At 40.4% G+C, this 17,355-nt stretch overlaps 1 protein-coding gene across 2 annotated transcripts in view; it reads right to left on the bottom strand.

Annotated features, from left to right (window-relative positions):
* Positions 1 to 16,996, bottom strand: part of pds5b (PDS5 cohesin associated factor B) — a 39,435-nt gene extending 22,439 nt beyond the window's left edge. For both annotated transcript variants that reach the window (XM_050040416.1, XM_050040418.1), the window contains exons 1-5: positions 16,867 to 16,996; positions 7,375 to 7,502; positions 6,013 to 6,216; positions 5,525 to 5,611; positions 240 to 337 (exon numbers count right to left, since the gene is read on the bottom strand). In XM_050040416.1, coding sequence (XP_049896373.1) covers positions 240 to 337; positions 5,525 to 5,611; positions 6,013 to 6,216; positions 7,375 to 7,482 — 497 coding nt within the window. In that variant the 5' untranslated portion in view covers positions 7,483 to 7,502; positions 16,867 to 16,996. The remainder of the gene's footprint in view (positions 1 to 239; positions 338 to 5,524; positions 5,612 to 6,012; positions 6,217 to 7,374; positions 7,503 to 16,866) is intronic.
* Between the last annotated feature and the right edge of the window lie 359 nt (positions 16,997 to 17,355).

Genomic DNA, 17,355 nt, shown 5'->3' with positions numbered 1-17,355 from the left:
AAGAGAAACAACCGGACTGCTACTGTGCCATTTCATGATGTTGCAGTGGAGACAGATTGAGGTGTTTGAGGGTGCTACGAGGGCTCATTTCTGACATAAAGGACTGCCGCAGCCAATTATAAGGGGGGAATGTGGAAAAATAAAAGTTGGGCATGCAGACACACACAATACACCACAATAAATATGGACACACAAATATTAATATTCACACAGAGGTGTGCTTGGATAAAAGGACTTACTTGATGACCTGGAAGAGCGTTCTGTAAAGCTGGGTGAATATCTCATTGCTGTCTTCAAGCTCAAAGCAAATATTGTAGGACTTCACCCAAGCTATGTTCTGAACAAAAAGAGAGGAGGCAGGATGTTAGTGACGATGTCATTCACAACGCAGATGCAAACTAGGAAGAAGACAGAAGAATGTGGTAAAGGAGTGAAGGGACAGCCATGTTGGTTAACTCTAAATAATACTCTTCCTAAAAACCAAATCAAACTCATTTCCATTTAAACCTGCAATAACTTAATTTTTGGGCCCTGATAAGTTGTGAACTTTTTTTGAACATCATCCCCTTTCAAGTTGACAGGACAAACTTATTAGTGCTTATTACACACCCAGCAGTCATGGAGAACATTATCATTCATTCAAAGCCATGTTTGTGTCCACCTGGAAAATGCAAGCCCAGCACTGACTCTCTTTTATTCTATATTTTTTCTTTTGGGTCTCTACCTACCTCTAAGGGAAATATCTAGCTCTTTAACTGCTAAATGCTCCACTATGTTCACCAGTTAGTATCTGGCTACATCTATCCGCTGTTTCGTACCGACAGGAAGAGAACAGTAAGTTTTTACGAGAGCAGTGAGATTAAACCACAACAGTGAAGGGCCAGAGAGCCAGGTTTTGGTTAAGACTGGTTAAGTTTTCCCTATTAAATTCACAGACTGTATAAAAATAATGGATGCAGCTACTGCAACATCACCCACTGGTTTGTGGACTCCTGTTTTGAAGCCTCAAGTTTGGCATTTTGGCTGTCGCCATCTTCGATTTTTGGAGCCAGAAGTGACCCAGAGGCGACAATATTTGGACAGATTTAAATCAATGAGTGATATAAAAATATATATCCATTCTTTTGTTCCAGGCTGTAAACATGTTTATTTCTGCTGTAAATTTGGGTGTTTTAACTTAGGGGGGTCTATGGATACTGACTCACTTTTGGAGCCAGCCTCTAGTGGCCACTACAGGATCTGCGGATTTTGGCACTTCTGCGTTGGCTTCATTTTTCAGCCCCAGAGGTTGCCGCTAGGGAAAATTACACAGCTTCATCTTATAAACTCCTTCATAGCCACTGTAGCTTTTAATTTGTATTTCACAGATGTTGTATGAAGTGAAAAGCAATCAACTGAATTAAAACTGTTAGATTTCCACAATCTCACAATTGCTTCCGATAGTCCAATCATGCCACACTGGCTTTTTAATCATAATCTCAGTAATAATGAAATTGTTAACAAAAGAAATTCCATTTACATTCAACTTGTCCCTTGATTTAATCAGGAGTACAATCCCATCAATGAATCAAAAGCACTTTGAGAGCAAACTGAAACACAATAAGAAAAGCAAACCAAACCATTAACATATTCTTCAAAAAGGATCCCAAAAATACTGAGGGATTTATGCCAGTCATTTTTGGAAGGCATACAACATTTATCATTATCTATTTTAAGGAGATCAGACGTGGAGTCTGCTGCAGCCTGAGGGAGAAGGAAAACAAAACTGCCAGATCACTGCAGATACAGATAAACATGTTTCCTATTAGCTTCTAATGCACAGCAGGAAAAGTGCCTGTCACTCTGACACCGCTGCTTCCTCCTCCGTTTCTCTACATCCACCCTCAACATCCCGTATTTAATATGATACAGTTAACTAATTTCAACTAACTAACCAGGGTAAATTACCATTGCCAAAAAGACAATGGTAATTTATTGAGTGGCTGATAGATTTTGGAAGCCACCAGCCACAGTGGCAGGTGGGCAAAATAGGTCATTTCCAAGCCTGTCAAACACTAAGAGAAATTCGAACTCACTGAGATAAGACAAAACAACTGGGAACGCTTTCATGCACATGCTTTCATCCCTGCTGCCATTTATAAACTATTAAATAAAACATCACTCCATCAGCAAAAAAAGGTACACAAAGAATACAGAGCATCTCTTTCCTGGCTGATATACAGTGGATCACTTCTAATAAAAGATACGTAATATTCAAGACCATCAACATTTCCATCAGCAGTGCAAGTACAAGTCTGTTGATGGTGAAAAGCAAAAGTCTGAAGAAGCCTATTACATATTACTTCCCCCCTTTAGCCAGGTGGCTTCATCCAGAGGGGTATTTCATGAAGATTACCAGTTAAACCAGGATTGCATTTCAGCAAAATCTCTTTCATAAAAGAGGTCTTGATAAGTCTCGCCTAAGTTACCATGGAAACTCATCCTTAGTACTTCAGGCTTAGCTTCATGCTTACAGATTCCCCACAGAAATATAATTACCCTGCTTGGAATAATATTGTTTTTTCACAAATGACATTTACTCCTCCACCCTCATATTCAATTTATGAATGCTCAAATATTGTTCATTTCAAAAGTTTAACTACGGAACACAAGATGTCTCAGTCTCCTACATCACTGAAAAGTCAACTCTCAGTGTTTGTGCTCAATGGAGTGTCCACATCACAGTAGTGTAAGTGCATATTGGAACAGGGCAGTGGCTGCACAATATATCTTTATTTTTTTCAGCTGTCATCACAATGTCAACTTGTACGATAAACACATTGCAAAAGACTGTGATATTGCATTTTTGCTGACAGGGTCCATGCTGTAAACCAAACAATAACAACTGACCAATGGCTTGAGGCCAGTAAGAACTTTGGTTGGGGCAGTAAACTCTAGGGATGTCACGATACCAAAAATTCAGTAGTCGGTGCCGATACCAGTAAAATTTCATGATTCTCGATACCAAAGTTGATACCACGGTAAAAAAAAAAAAAAAACATTCTTAAGATCCCTTGTACTCAAACAAGAAATACTTTATTAAAATATCTGCATATAAAATAACATTTCCATCAACAGATTGATATTACTTCTCTTCTCTTTAACTATTTTTCGTTGTAAAAAACATTGATCAACAACTGCAATAAACTCAATAAACTATTTAAATATTTACAATTTAAATCACGCTGACAGCATTTGAGCCAACCACAAGAATGTGTGGAATTTCGTTGGTTTCATTTATTGTTTGTCCTGTCCTGGTGCAAACGGCGTTTTTGACGTCTGTGGTCCAGTTGTGGAAAAATCAAACGTCCCAGTACAATAAATCAAACGCACCCCAACCGCTGTGTTTCGGAAGTAGACGTGCATGTGCAGTCACGTCCTTATCGTTAGCTCACATGCAGCTTGTTCAAGCTGTTCTCTGTGTTGTTGAAGTTAAACAAAATAACATGGAACATATCTGCTTATTATGCTACTGATTTTCATTGGGATATTTTTTGATTAACTGACTGACATTTAACGGAGTGTTGCACATCTCGAAGGTTGGGCTCATAGGAGACCACCAGACTCTCTCCCAGGGGAGGGGCTGGGGGAGAGAGGGAGATGTCCGCAAGGCTCCATCCAGCATGGACCAAAACACAGAAGCAATTCGAAACGAGTTAAAAGCAATTAATAAACAGACAAAGTGGTGTTTAAAACTGCATATATTGCTAGCAGATCTATTTTCTGGCCTAAAGTGCGGCCGCTCTCTCCTCTTCTTCGTCACCCCCCTCGCTCTGAATGTGGGCATGGACTGTAACGCTATACTGCCCCCATCAGTTCCGGAAGAGTCATGGCACCGATTCTTACGCTGGTATCGGTTCTTCCGGTTTTTAAAAAAAATGAGTATCGCCAGGTTTTTTTTTTCATCATGGAATCGAAAGGTATCGCGAGAATCGGTTCTCATGACATCACTAGTAAATACAATCTGTCAGTTGGCTGATTGGGCCAGTGCGCAAAAAAGTGAGCAAGCTAACATTACTACATCTGCTCTCCTCTCCAAGACTTCGCTCTTCTCTGCCCGTGGCTATCTTTGTGCGAGTAGAACACAAACACAGATACAAGCAAGCTTGTTTACATCATAGATGAAAAATGGCGGTCAGTTATTTAAAAAAAACCATACCAATTGAAATACTAAAATCATTCACTGGGTTGAGAATGAAACCTTGTGTTATGAGAGTAGTGTAGCTACTTTGGGGTAGCTCGGTATGTAGCAAGTGTGTGGTTGAGCCAAAGAGTGTGAGGGGGTAGATGTGCTCAGAGCACACAGCAGTTGGCGATCGCAGCAGACAGGAAATTGACAGTAAAGTTGTCGAGTCGTACCAAATGTACAGTGGAGGCTTACGTTTGTCTATAAAGAAACACTGCAACTCCTCAGGATCCAAGTAAAGTAAATAAAATACTGTATATACAAGCACCGGTACTCTGTAAGTTTAGGTCAAGAACTGAGTCCTTTAATATTTGTTAAATTACCATAAATAATATCATTGTTGCCATTTTCAACATTATCACATTTTACTTGCATCGTGCCGCCCTATATTACGCAACTTACAACTACCTGATGTCACAAATCATGCTTGTGCATGCACGTCCTAAACCCCCTTTCAGCAGATGAGCAAAAACAACCTTTTAGTGTTCAAGTCTGCACATAAATCATTCTGCACAGTGAAGCTCAAACATTAAGTAATAATAATAAAAACACATTTCTGAGTGGAGAGGGGATTTCAATCAGCAAGACAGAGCCACAAAGTTTCTCTTCCATGCAACACTGTGGACATGAATGCAGTAAAAGACACGCTTTTCAAAATAAGCCCTGCTTTTATAAGCCTTCTCTATGAAACACCACTTAAATCAGGGATGCTAACGCTCTCTGTGGAAATAACTGTCACCACTGATTAAGGCTGGGCTCCAGCAGCGAGATAACTAATCTCTTATCGAGCGTTTTATCTCTCAACATTATTATTTTTTTATTAGCAATGAGCAATGTGGAAAACATTTGGGGTAGCGGACTCTCATTTTATCACTGCTGCCATTTCACCAGGCACAAACATCTCCGGCAGGAAATTGTATTCCTGTTATGGAAATTCGGTTTACAAAGTAAGTTGATGACACCTGTTATTTCAATGTGTCAGATACATTCAAATAACACTTCAAACCTTCTGCTGCTCATCTCATTTTCACACTGCAGCTTCAGGTTGTGAGCAGTAATTTTGCTGCCACCCTAAAAAGTTTCTTTGTTCTCAGCCAGCAAAAGGTGATAAAAGATCTCTAGTTATTTATAGCTGTAGATACTTGTTGAAAGTATCTCTAGCCAAGTGTTGTCAGCCAAACTCAATAAATCCAATGAGGGAATTCTTATGTATTCAGATTCAATAAGGACATTCAATACACAATAAAATGCAGTCCAACCCCAACGTTACCACTGATCCGTACACACACAGTCACAAACCTCAAGCAGGTAGAAGTATCTGTTGAACTGAGCGCTTTTAGTGTCCTCCAGTCCTTTGAGCTGTCTTGTGATGAACATGAAAATGTCCTGGAGACAAGACAGAAACACAAAGTGAGCGCTTCACACACACACACAAACACACACTGATCTAGTCATCAGCAAAACTTGTAAGGTTTGTTACTAAATGCAGATTTGTGCCTGCCTGGTAAATGCTTGTGTTTGGAAGACGTTTATAAACTTGCACACAAAAAAAAGTGCAAATGGTGTCAAGTCTCCAGCCAAATGCTGCACAAATATCAGGCCAACTCAAAAAAATAAGTTGGCAAATGAAAAAACTAATCAATCTGTGAGTTAGTGCTAAGTGAATATTTCAGAGAGGATGCAACAAGGTTATGTAATTAAAACAGTGAGTAATTCTGGTGAGGTGGAGTGATGTAACTTTGCAGTATTTGTTTTATTCGCCCGAGCCAAATCTTTAGCACCGTTACCTTGAGTTTATCTGGGGAGGTGTAGGGCGCCTCTGGGGCGTAAATCCTGAATATGTCTGCCAGACAGCAGGCCACCAGCAGACGCACGTCCTTGTCTGGGTGTTTGAGGAAGAAGTCTGAGGCCAGGTGGAGGGCCAGGTTAAGGTACAGCTCCTTCTCTTCCTCAGAGTCCTGGTCCATGTCCATGAAGGTCTTCACAACCATCTGAAAGAGGGGTGGGGGGATGTTGAGCCAGGGAGGTTAGTGGCTGGGTGAGTTTTCATCTGACTCAAGTGTGAAATCAAGCCAAGCCATTGAAGCTTAAAGGGACAGTTCACCCCCAAATCAAAAATATTTTTTAGCCTCTTAACTGTGGTGACATTTATAAATCTAGATTGTTTCGATTTGAGTGTTGGACATATCGGCTGTAGAGTGGGGTTAAAAACTAGCACCAGGAACCAACCAAATGTTGGTAAAATATTCCAAGTGGCTGCTGGATTTGCTTCACTCACCAGCCAAAAAAAAACAATGGTAATTTATTGAGTTTTGCATTCCACCAGCCACAGTGGCAGATGGACAAAAAGTTGATTTACAGTCCTGCCAGAGATATGTCTGCCTTCTTTCAAATTTATAAACCACAGACTTTGTTGTTAGCAGTTAAATGTAGGAACTATTTTCACTCTATTTAACTACACCTGCGAGCCTTATCACTGCGCAGAAGGAAATGTACATCTACTCATGGACGAGGGGCTTGTGGTGGTGACAGCGCGAGATGTAAACATTAATGGCGTCCTCCTCAGCTGATCTGTAATGTTAGCTAGCTCAGTGATGCTAGGTGAGCTAGCAGTAGATGCATACTTCCTTCTGAGCAGTGATACGGTTGGTGGGTGTAATGGCTCACACTATCTGTAAATTAACCAGGTCATGATTTCTGGAAAGAGACATTGCTATTGAATTTTTAAAATGCATTTTTTTTGGCACTTTGAGCACCACAAGCCGAGCACTCTAGTTCCATTATATCTGAGAGAAGGCAGACATCTCTACGGCCGATATCTCCAACACTTGGCGACTCTCAACAAAATGATCTAGACTGATAAATAGCACTACAGGTAAGAGGAAAAACATGCATTGTTGACTTTGGGTTGAACTGTCCCCTTAAAGTTTCTCCTTAGCATTCAATTTGTTAAGTTATACCATGAAAACTGAACAATCTAACTCTAAATAATACATCTTTCAATAATGCACTGGTAATAATTAATAAGTCATCCTGTCTGTCATTATGCCTTCAGTAATGTGACAATATTATACTGAGAAGCCTGACAACTCCCCCTTGATCTGTGCAGACACACAGTTAACAAAAGTGAGACCGCCGCAGACACTGACCTTGAGCCTGCGGACCATTTCCTCTTTGGAGATTTTGTCAGATATCTCCTTGACCCCCGGGGGGTAGGTCACCTTCCCATCTGTGACTCGAGCTTTAGAGTGAGCCATCCTCTTTAGCTCTTCACTGCCTGAGGAAAGAGAGAATAACGTTAGTAATAAAGTAGAGAGGATCCAGAGAGAAGGTGAGACAAAGAGCACAGAGAGAGAAACTACGAAAGTTAAAACCTTGAAAAATTGCTGAAGCGCAACTAAAAACAAAAGCAAGAAAAAGGCACATTGTTAACTATTTGGAACACGAGGCAAACCTTTTAAATACTTCAAAGCTTCAAAAGACATCTGCAATAGAGACTTCTGAAATATTCAGCGAGGTATTCACAGCACCGTAATGGCTTTCTGTGAGCTGAATCAGGGATGAAATTGCTGCATTCAGAAAGCAGGCTGACTTTTCACTGTGAGCTGCTGCTGCTGCCATTGTGTTCCACATTTTATTACTGCGGCCACTAGCCTGTCAAGGATTACACCCAATTCAAGTTTGGGGCATTCACATGACGCAAAATGTGCTTTGACTTTCAATTTAGTGCATTGCTCATGGCCAGATCAGCCATGCTGCACTTTACACTGCTTTTTGGCAACGGCAACTAAACTGACCCATCTCACCTTGCCACTGCTTTTTGTCCATTAAAGATATTAAAAAGGCAGAAATGAGTCCACCCAGGAATATGACTTCATTTTACCTCCTACACCAGACAAACTAAGGCCTGACTCATACTTAATAAATATATAAAAGTCTGCACAGTGAACTTGGTGCGCAGTGGTTCACAAAGATGTATGATTTGACACTCGGTTGTTGGAGTTCATAAAATATCCACAGAATTTAATACAGCACTGCATTAATTACAGCAACAAGGCTAGAAGTTGAAAACTCCCCAGGAGTTTTGTGTAAGCTTGCTGAACGGAGTGTGAGGTTTTGAAATCAATAAATTAGAAGACTAGGCTAGAAAATTTCCTCAGACACGGCGCCTGAGTCAGAGCCAACAGCCGACAGGGCTGCACTTAATTATTAATTTATTTTTTATTAATCAATTAATATAACAATTAAATTACCCTAAAATAAATATAAAAAACTTGTCTCATAAATATTTACATATTTTACTAATCATCTTCTCTTAAAAACTATGACTATAGCGCTGACTGCTGTGTTGTGATAATATTCATAGTAATATTAGGCCCTATGTTTTTCATACCTGATCATAAAGTAATGGACCTCAAATTCAATAGGATTGCTGTGGCACATTAATTAAATTTAATTACTACCATCTTAACAAAGAGCTCCGGGGTGCTTTCACTTCAAGTGTCCTGTGAATAGTCACTTTCACTTTGTAGGCAAGGTTTTTGCAGCTCATTGTCAGGTGCAGCTTAAAATATTGCGATGCGCCAATACATGTTTTGCAATCGACATATTTCCATAATCGATGATGTTGATGAATCGCCCTACCCCTACTTAACGGCCAATATGACCTTTAATATTCCAGAATTCCAGAGATATAGAACAACAACCAGACATATGTTTTTTTTTTGTTTTTTTTTTAAAGATATTTTTTGGGGCATTTTAGCCTTTAATTGACAGGACAGATGAGTGTGAAAGGGGGAGAGAGAGAGGGGGAGTGACATGCAGCAAAGGGCCACGGGCTGGACTTGAACCCGGGCCACTGCGGCAACAGCCTTGTACATGGGGCGCCTGCTCTACCCACTAAGCCACCAGCGCCCCACCAGACATATGTTTTAAATAGCTATTTAACAGCCTACATTTAAATAGCAATAAAACACTTCAAATTAAATAACTTAAAAGTAAGCTAATTGAGGAAGTGGTCCATTGAACAGTGTGACCAATCACAGGTTTAGCAGCAGCGGCAAATGAGTGAAAAGACTTGGTGTTCCAAGCGTCACCGTAAATCACCAGTCCTGCTATTTAATATGCTATTAATTAATTTATTTCTGGACACAGCATTGGACACAGGGCACCATTCATTACGACGAAAACTGCTCGGTGGCACATGAAGCCAAAATGGTTCAACTGCTGTGTATAATTTTACCTGAATAATCAGGGTATTATCGGCACTGCTTCCACATTGTGCAGCCCATAGAGCACGCACAATGGAGACTCATGGCAGCCGAGCAGCTAACTTCCACTGCCCGAAGGGATAACTTCTGATTTAGCGCTCCACTAACTTGAATGGAGTTAAAATGATTTAATCTTGAGGATCTCTACACTTTCAAATGTTATTGAACCGAATGGATCAAATCTTGATAGTGATGGGTTTGTGACGCTCAAAAAAAATTTATCCACTGATTCACAGATGTCACTTTCCCAATGTAAGTCTATGGGAAACAGTCTTTTTGGGCCCAGTGGCATCATGTGACAGACCCCGGAAATTGCAGTAACACTGTTTGACCACTATGAACATCGGCTTCAAAGCCCAGCGCACTTCCTGGAGGCCTATTACACACACACACACACACACATACAAACACACATATGTGCTCTCATATTGAATGGAGGTAAACACGTGCACGACAGGTTAGCAGCTGTCAGTGGACGTTCAATGTGGAAAGTACGACTCAGCCTCCAAATAACACCAACTGATTGTTTTCTTGCTAGCCTGAAGGAGAGAGTTGCTTCTGGGTGCATGGGAGATCCTGACTAGCTTGTATGGATGTGTGAGTGTGTGTGTTTTTGAATAGTGATGAGTTGGTGCGTTAAATACTGGTTCTACTTTTTTTTTTAGTGAGTTGTTAATGTTCTGTTGTAAAATGTATAATGTTCACACTGCACGGTGCAAAGCGCCACACATTTGAGCGGCATTTAAAATACGATTTGGTTATTGAAAAGTATGATTAACAATAAATTAAAATATTCACAATATCTTTTGCAGACAATGTTTAACATTATTAAATTGTGCTCAATTTTAACCATTTTCTGAGTGTTTTATTACTTAGAATAGTCGACTATTGCAAGTCTAACCTTCCGTTAAAACATAAGGGAAATGAGTCATTGGGAACATCCCTAATCAGTCTTCTCAAGGGGGGAAAAAACGGCAAAACGTATATGCCACCTTTATTTAAATTTACCTCCCACTCACTGAAACCCACAATGGCATTGAGTTACAATTTGAGGCACCTGTATGGCAAGCAGAGCAATTTGGGGTTCAGTGTCTTGCTCACTTCAAAACATGGAGGGGAGGAGCTGGGGGTAAAACGGATTTCTCTGTAACAGACGTCCTGAGTCAAAGCTGACAGCTTCATGTCAAATGGTGGGGGAGTCTCCGAGTCAAACTTCTATGCATGTGCACCACATCAATATCTAATAAGGCTGCAATTTACGACAATCTTTATCATTAATTATTTTCTTGATCAAACTTTAAGTTGTGTGATCTATCAAATGTCAGCTTAATTGCAACTATTTCAAAAAATCAGTCATTTAAAAAAAACAAAATAAAAAATATGACTGTAAACTGAGTATCTTAAGGTTTTGTCTGTTTGTCAGATAAAACAGGCAAGCTGGCTCTGGGACAACTGTGGTGAGCAATATCACATTTTATAGACAAATACTTATTGTCTTCCATTTCATTTAGTCAGCTTATTATTGCCCATATTGTAAAGTGCCACCACAGACTCTACATCATCAGTGTTGAAATCAGATGGCTGATTAATCAATGCTTTACAGCAGATGGGGACGATTATGCTGTACATCAAGTTTAGTTGTGAGTCAGAGTCTTTAACAGAAACCACACAGTAAAAGTGTCAAACATTGTGCAACTGTAATGTGACATGTGCTGCGGGTATTTCCCACAGGATATTGGTTAGCTGAGGTGTTGAGCATCGACCTCCCCGAAACTGAGTTTGACTGAGTTTTTCTTTGCGAGGCTGATGAGTGTGTATCGCACAGAAAAAAAAACATTTGAGCATGTGCTATTTACCATGAGGGAGTTGGACACTTGTTGGGAAAACATGTGGAAAGAATGTCCTAAAATGCATTAGTTTTGGCGGGCAACAACTGAGAGTTAAAACAACCTCCCAACAAATTCCAGCCTTGTGATCTTTATTAGGTTGTAGAGGGTTTTTTTTAAACACAAGTATTTGCGTACTTTTCCTCTCCCTTTTCCAGATTTATAACCAGGCCCACTTCTGTCCTAATTTAATGAGTCTAAGAGTTTCAGTTTCTTCTCTTAAACGGTAAAATATCCCTGTAAACTCATGTATCTCATTTTCTATGTAGCATTTAAACAGCTTCAGTTGTGTTGTGTTTTCAAGATACTGGAATTTCTAACTTTGACACAATACCTTGAAAAATAATTGATATTTGATATAATTTCCTTGAGTCACACGGGAAACAAATTACATTAAAGACCTAAAATTAGATTTTTTCAAAATTTTAAGATAAATTAAGAAAAAAACATTAATTGTAAGACAGAGCCAGAAAGCGCAGCTGGTACCAGTGTTTTGACTACGGAAAATGAGTACTGAAAATGATTTAAATATTCTGTATGGATATATATTGATAAAACAATTTATTTTTTTTTACAACACTAGTAAATATATAGCACAAACTATCCAAATTTTCATTCTGAGGCATTAGTTCAAATAGAGCAAAAAGTCCCTGAAGCTCAGAAATACACCCCACTTTTAAGCTGCAAAAACTAGTTGATTGATTGGTTGGTCAATTTACAAGTTAATCAGCAATAATTCTGATGACTGAATATATTTCAAGTCATTTTTAAGCAAAAATGTCAGACATTTGCTGGTTCCAGATTCTCAGATGCAAGGCTTTGATGCTTTTCTTTGTCATACATTATCATAAACTGAATATATAATATTTGGGATTTGGACTATTGGTTGCACAAAATAAAACATTTAAAGATGCCACCATGGGCAGTGGGAAATTATGAAATGAAATTTTTTTCACGATATTATCTTACATTTCATATACAAAGCACTATATCGAAAAATTATCAGATTAATCAATAATGAAAATAATCAGTAGCTGCAGCCCTTAATCACCTTACTTTATTTTTATTATCCTACAACAACACTTTCATGCTCAGCATTTGAATAACAAAACTTTACAAACTTGTACTCTTCCACAACCTGCAGTCCTGTTCAATTTCAATCAGTAACAAACATGTCATCTTATTTTGACTAAAGATTTTGGCTCCTGTGATACATAACTGCAGTATTAATGCTGTGAAGTGGCAACTGGTGTAATTTCATAGAAAGATAAAAGCAGTGAAATAAATGGATGACATAGTGTCTGACTGGATGACAGATGGGGCAGAAACTTAAGACAAGTGAACAGATAGACATTGGACAGAGTCTGATTAGAGTCTCGGATTCCTGTCTGTAGTTCAGAACTACAGTGCAAAGACAACACTTGCACCATGGTTAAGTTTTTGTCACTCCGTTTGGCATGCTATAGGGTTTCACTCGCCCTTTTTACATAGATATCGCACAACAGGGCTGCCCCAAGGTCCCTTCTTGATGCCGCTTTTGCATTTTTACACAGCACTTAACAAAGACTGCTTCATGCGGCTCCAGTGTGTGATTTTAGACGCATGCTGGCATCGCAGAAGCAAAGGAGGCATGACGGGCATGACATGTAATACAACAGCGTCAGCCTCTAGTGTAACATATGACATATGCCTCAGGGGCACTTTCTAAACAATAAGAAAGGCATAACATGGAGGTAACAATCATTTACTGTCCCTATTGTATGGCTACTGATCTCCTCCTCTGCTTGGAGGGAAAGGAGCTTCTGGACCTCATTGTTTTCCCAATTTGCGGACATTTTCGGCCACTGTTCTTCTTCTTTGAGTTAGCTGCTAACTGCTATTGGCTCCTTTTTTAAATCTCCCACAGTGGATTGTACACACAACATGATGTCAACTCGTCAAATACTATCCTGCAGGCTGTCCCATTTATACAGACATCTTTATAGCGCTGTTACTACTTCCAATGACACCTTAAAGGCAAGACAACTCTCTCCTCCCATTCTGCGATTGTACCTTTTATTCAGAGCGGCAAGACGGAAATTCCCACCTTGAAGAGGCAGTGTAAAAGGGGATACTGGAAGTACCACAGCTGTCTAAAATGTGGTATGTGCCAGCATCTGCGGCTTGTGGATATGAAAGTATGTTTTCCTGCTGTGCCCCAATGTCTAATACCACAACAACCACATCTCCCAGGGGAGTCAGCAAAACAAGCTCATACTACCTTTCAAGAAGAAAAATCACTGCATAATATACACTGTTACTGAAAGCGTTAAATGAATGGACAGATAACTTTTCTTCTGTAACAACTGTCTTGTTTGTGACTTCTCACAAATTATGTTGCTTTCGGTGAAGGAGAATTGATTATTACGAAGCAGTCTAGGTCAGTAGGTCTGAAGTCTGACAAAAGCGCTTGCTGGGTTTCATTTAGAGACTAGACCGCAATACCGAGTTTTGAATAACAACCAAACAATTTTCTGCAGCTGTACTTGAGCTGTTACACACACACACACACACACACACACACTGGACACTGGACGGCTGCCAAATTGTTAGATTCTGACCTTCTTTTCCACCCCACAGCTGCTGCCAAATTTGAGTCCATCTCTCTCTTGGCCTACCACACGGACACACACAGAGCTCTGGCAGCCAATCAGAGGAGAGTATTTCTTGAACTGGGGGGTCTGTCTGGATACCAGCCACCAGGGAATATTTCACGTTGAATAAGAAGCAGCAGTAAACAATCACACACGGGAAAGCTTTACCCCACATTAAACTTCTTGAACATGGGCTACTGTCGACTCGGTACTGGTTTATCACAGTGAAACACATTTATCCCCCACTAAGGGTTTTCTATCTGTCTGCTGCTTCTTCTCTCCCCACGCTGCCCCTTTAACACAGCTGCCAGCAGAAATATGAAGACCCAGAGCAGCTCTCCTAACTTAATCTGAACCTTGACACAGACATCCTCTGTTTTAACCCTCTGGGTGATCACAGGGAGGAGAGTGACTGTCAGCGAACAGAGGACTGGACACCAGCTGGTTGTAAGGATGAACTCAGTGACCTCCATATGGGCACTCACAAAAACACTAAGTGAAGAAAATTGAACAGGGATTTACTGTCTAAGAGTTTAGTTTCCGACCAACTGAAATTAAATAGACATTTTCTGAACGGAGCAGGTCTTTGCCAAATCTGAACCAGTGAAGGCCGGCCAGAAACAACAAAGCAGAGACGGAGGGATTGAAATTAGCACAAAGGTTATGAGAATGAGACAAGGTTGGAGCAAACCTCCAAAGATGCCATATGACATGTCATGTACAAACAGACAACACTGCTGAATCACGTGTCTCATGTTACTTGGCGGCACAGACATGTGTCCTCCTCTGTATCCATTCAACACAAACCAACCACCACAGAGAGACAAACTAAAGACTGCCATTGTGGCTTTTGTAGGGCAAGAATTTGACCAAACACAATTTTGCATAGTTTTCCTTTCAGTCGGGGAGAATAACATTTAAGGGCTGCAGCCTGCATCAGATCTACAAAGGGGACAAACAAATTACCAAACACCAAACACCAACTCCAAACTAGAACTGCTACAAAGAGGTTCCTGGTGAAACACTAGTCTTTGTGCTTTTCAGGCCAAAGCCAAAGTCTCAAGGCACACCTGTATTTATATCTGTGTACAATAGCTTCTATAACATGTGTTATCACATTTATTACAGCATGAGACAATAAAATAAGACAGGTAGCTTTCGCGATAATGTCTCTTTCAGTGGTAGGTCATCTTTGCTGGTGATTTATTGTAATCTGCTCCATATAATAAAGGGATCCATTGTCTCACTCACGACTTTCTCATTTCAAATGTCATCATCCCTCACACTGGCTGCCATTCAAGGCTTTTGATGTGTCACACACTTAAAATTCCCATGCACAAACACTGACAAATAGGTTCCCTGCAAAGGTTTTTTGAATTAAACTACATTTTTTATCAGAGTTTGCTTCTCATTAGGAAGTGGATGCCCACAACAAACTGATCAATTAAAATTAATTCATAACTTTTTGAATATTGCAATAATAATGTGTGGTTATAACACAATCTGACAGCACACCTGGACTGGCTTCACACCATTCGAGAACCACTGCACTAGTCTATGTGGAGCCATTTAAAGAAAGGTAATAAGCAAGAAAATATTTGTACAAGCTGAAACACAATGGTACATTAAATTCCATTTTGGCTTTTTATGAGCTATATTGAACAATACTGACTTTAAATGTTGTGTGGTAACATTTTCCAATGAAAAAACAACTGCATAATAACCAGGATCCTTATTACATGGCCATAAAATCACATACATCACAGACTTCTCATGACCTGTGATCAGTGGACCAATCCGCAGTGTTGATGGAGACACCATTCAAAAATCAGAGGCTGATAGCTGTCACAACAAAAGCACTGCAGCACCCTGGAGGTGACTGTCCTTACTCACTTTATAAAACAACAATGCAGAGTCCAGTTTTGGAAATAAAGCCTCCTGTGTTTGGGGCTGCACTCCTTCGCTCAAAGCCTTTTGTTGTATGCTGATATTAATAACAATAAGTGTGCACGAGACCAGGTGGGATGTTTTCAATCAGATACTGCTCCGATTTCTAAATGTATCAATAATGGAGCCGATCGACCACCACATAAACCATTAACCATGCGAAAAGATGCCTGCAGTAATAAAAAGCAATGCGCCTTGTACTAATAACGTTAGCTCATAATAATGGGAGTCACAACGAAAATGATGTAGCATTACAACAGCGAGGGGGGCTACTATTATAAGTTAACGTGGGGTAGCGTTAGTTAGCTTATAAGGAGGGAACACGTTATGTAAAAGGTGGTTATTGTTATTATGGGATAACTTAAAACAGCATGTCAGGGCCAGCCTGCCTTGTTGCCGTAATGTTGACCGTGGCTAATCTAGTTAGCCGCCGTTAGCTAGCTGGTATGCACATCTCGCTCGCGACAACACTGGCTAGCGTAACCGAGCTAACGTTAGCAGCAGCAGCAATCTCAGTGACAGAGGGCGGACAGATAGTAACGTTGCACCGAACAAAACACCCGGGCTACCCACCGTTATATCGCTATAAATACCCCGTCTTCAGCCACACAACGAAGCCGAGCCACTGTTTGCTCTCGCTGCCGGGGCTGTGAGCCTAGCAAACGGGCTAGTTATTCTCCTAGCTAACCATTTTTGCGCCGCAGCACCAGGTCAACCAGCGCCGTGAATCGGACACGGCTGCCGAGAACACAGGCGAGCAAGGCGGGCTGCGCTCCGCCTATTAGCGCTGGAAACCTGGCTGCTCCGCGGACACATCCTCGGTTATACCTCGCTGTTCGCGGCGGCACCTGCAAATATTCCCACGTTTCAACCAAAAAGATGCGCTTAATTGTGCATTTTCTTACCTGTTACGGTGAATTGTGATCAATCGTGTCCTCCTCTGCAGCTCTCTTCCCCCTCCTAGCTCCAAAATGGCGCCAATATGTGTAGATTCAGTGCCCATGGGTACAAACCATCGACGAGTGTGTAGCGCCACCTATGGAGCGAGTGTGTGTAGGCCCCTCAAGTGGTGCTCACATCATCCTTTCACGTAAATGATTCATCCTTTTTAAGATTATTGGATTTCCAAACACACATATTACTCAGTGGACAGTAGCTGTGGGATATTAGACAGTTTTTCCTGTAAGGATTATTCACTCACTAATATTATGTGCATGAAAAATAGCTTGTGTTGCAGAGATTCGACACTTTGATGGATGATAATTAAAGAAAAGGAGAGTTTTGATATTTCACAGCATATAAAGCAGGGATTTTTAGCCTACCAAATGCTGATGTCCAATACTGGATATCCTAAAATTAAAAAATAGCCTATTAAAAGTAAATAAATCAATGCA

The sequence above is a fragment of the Epinephelus moara genome, chromosome 3 (genome assembly GCF_006386435.1).
Source record: "Epinephelus moara isolate mb chromosome 3, YSFRI_EMoa_1.0, whole genome shotgun sequence".
Classification (NCBI taxonomy): domain Eukaryota; kingdom Metazoa; phylum Chordata; class Actinopteri; order Perciformes; family Serranidae; genus Epinephelus; species Epinephelus moara.
The sequence above is the reverse complement of the archived record's forward strand: the minus strand, read 5'-3'. Positions and strand labels throughout refer to the sequence as shown.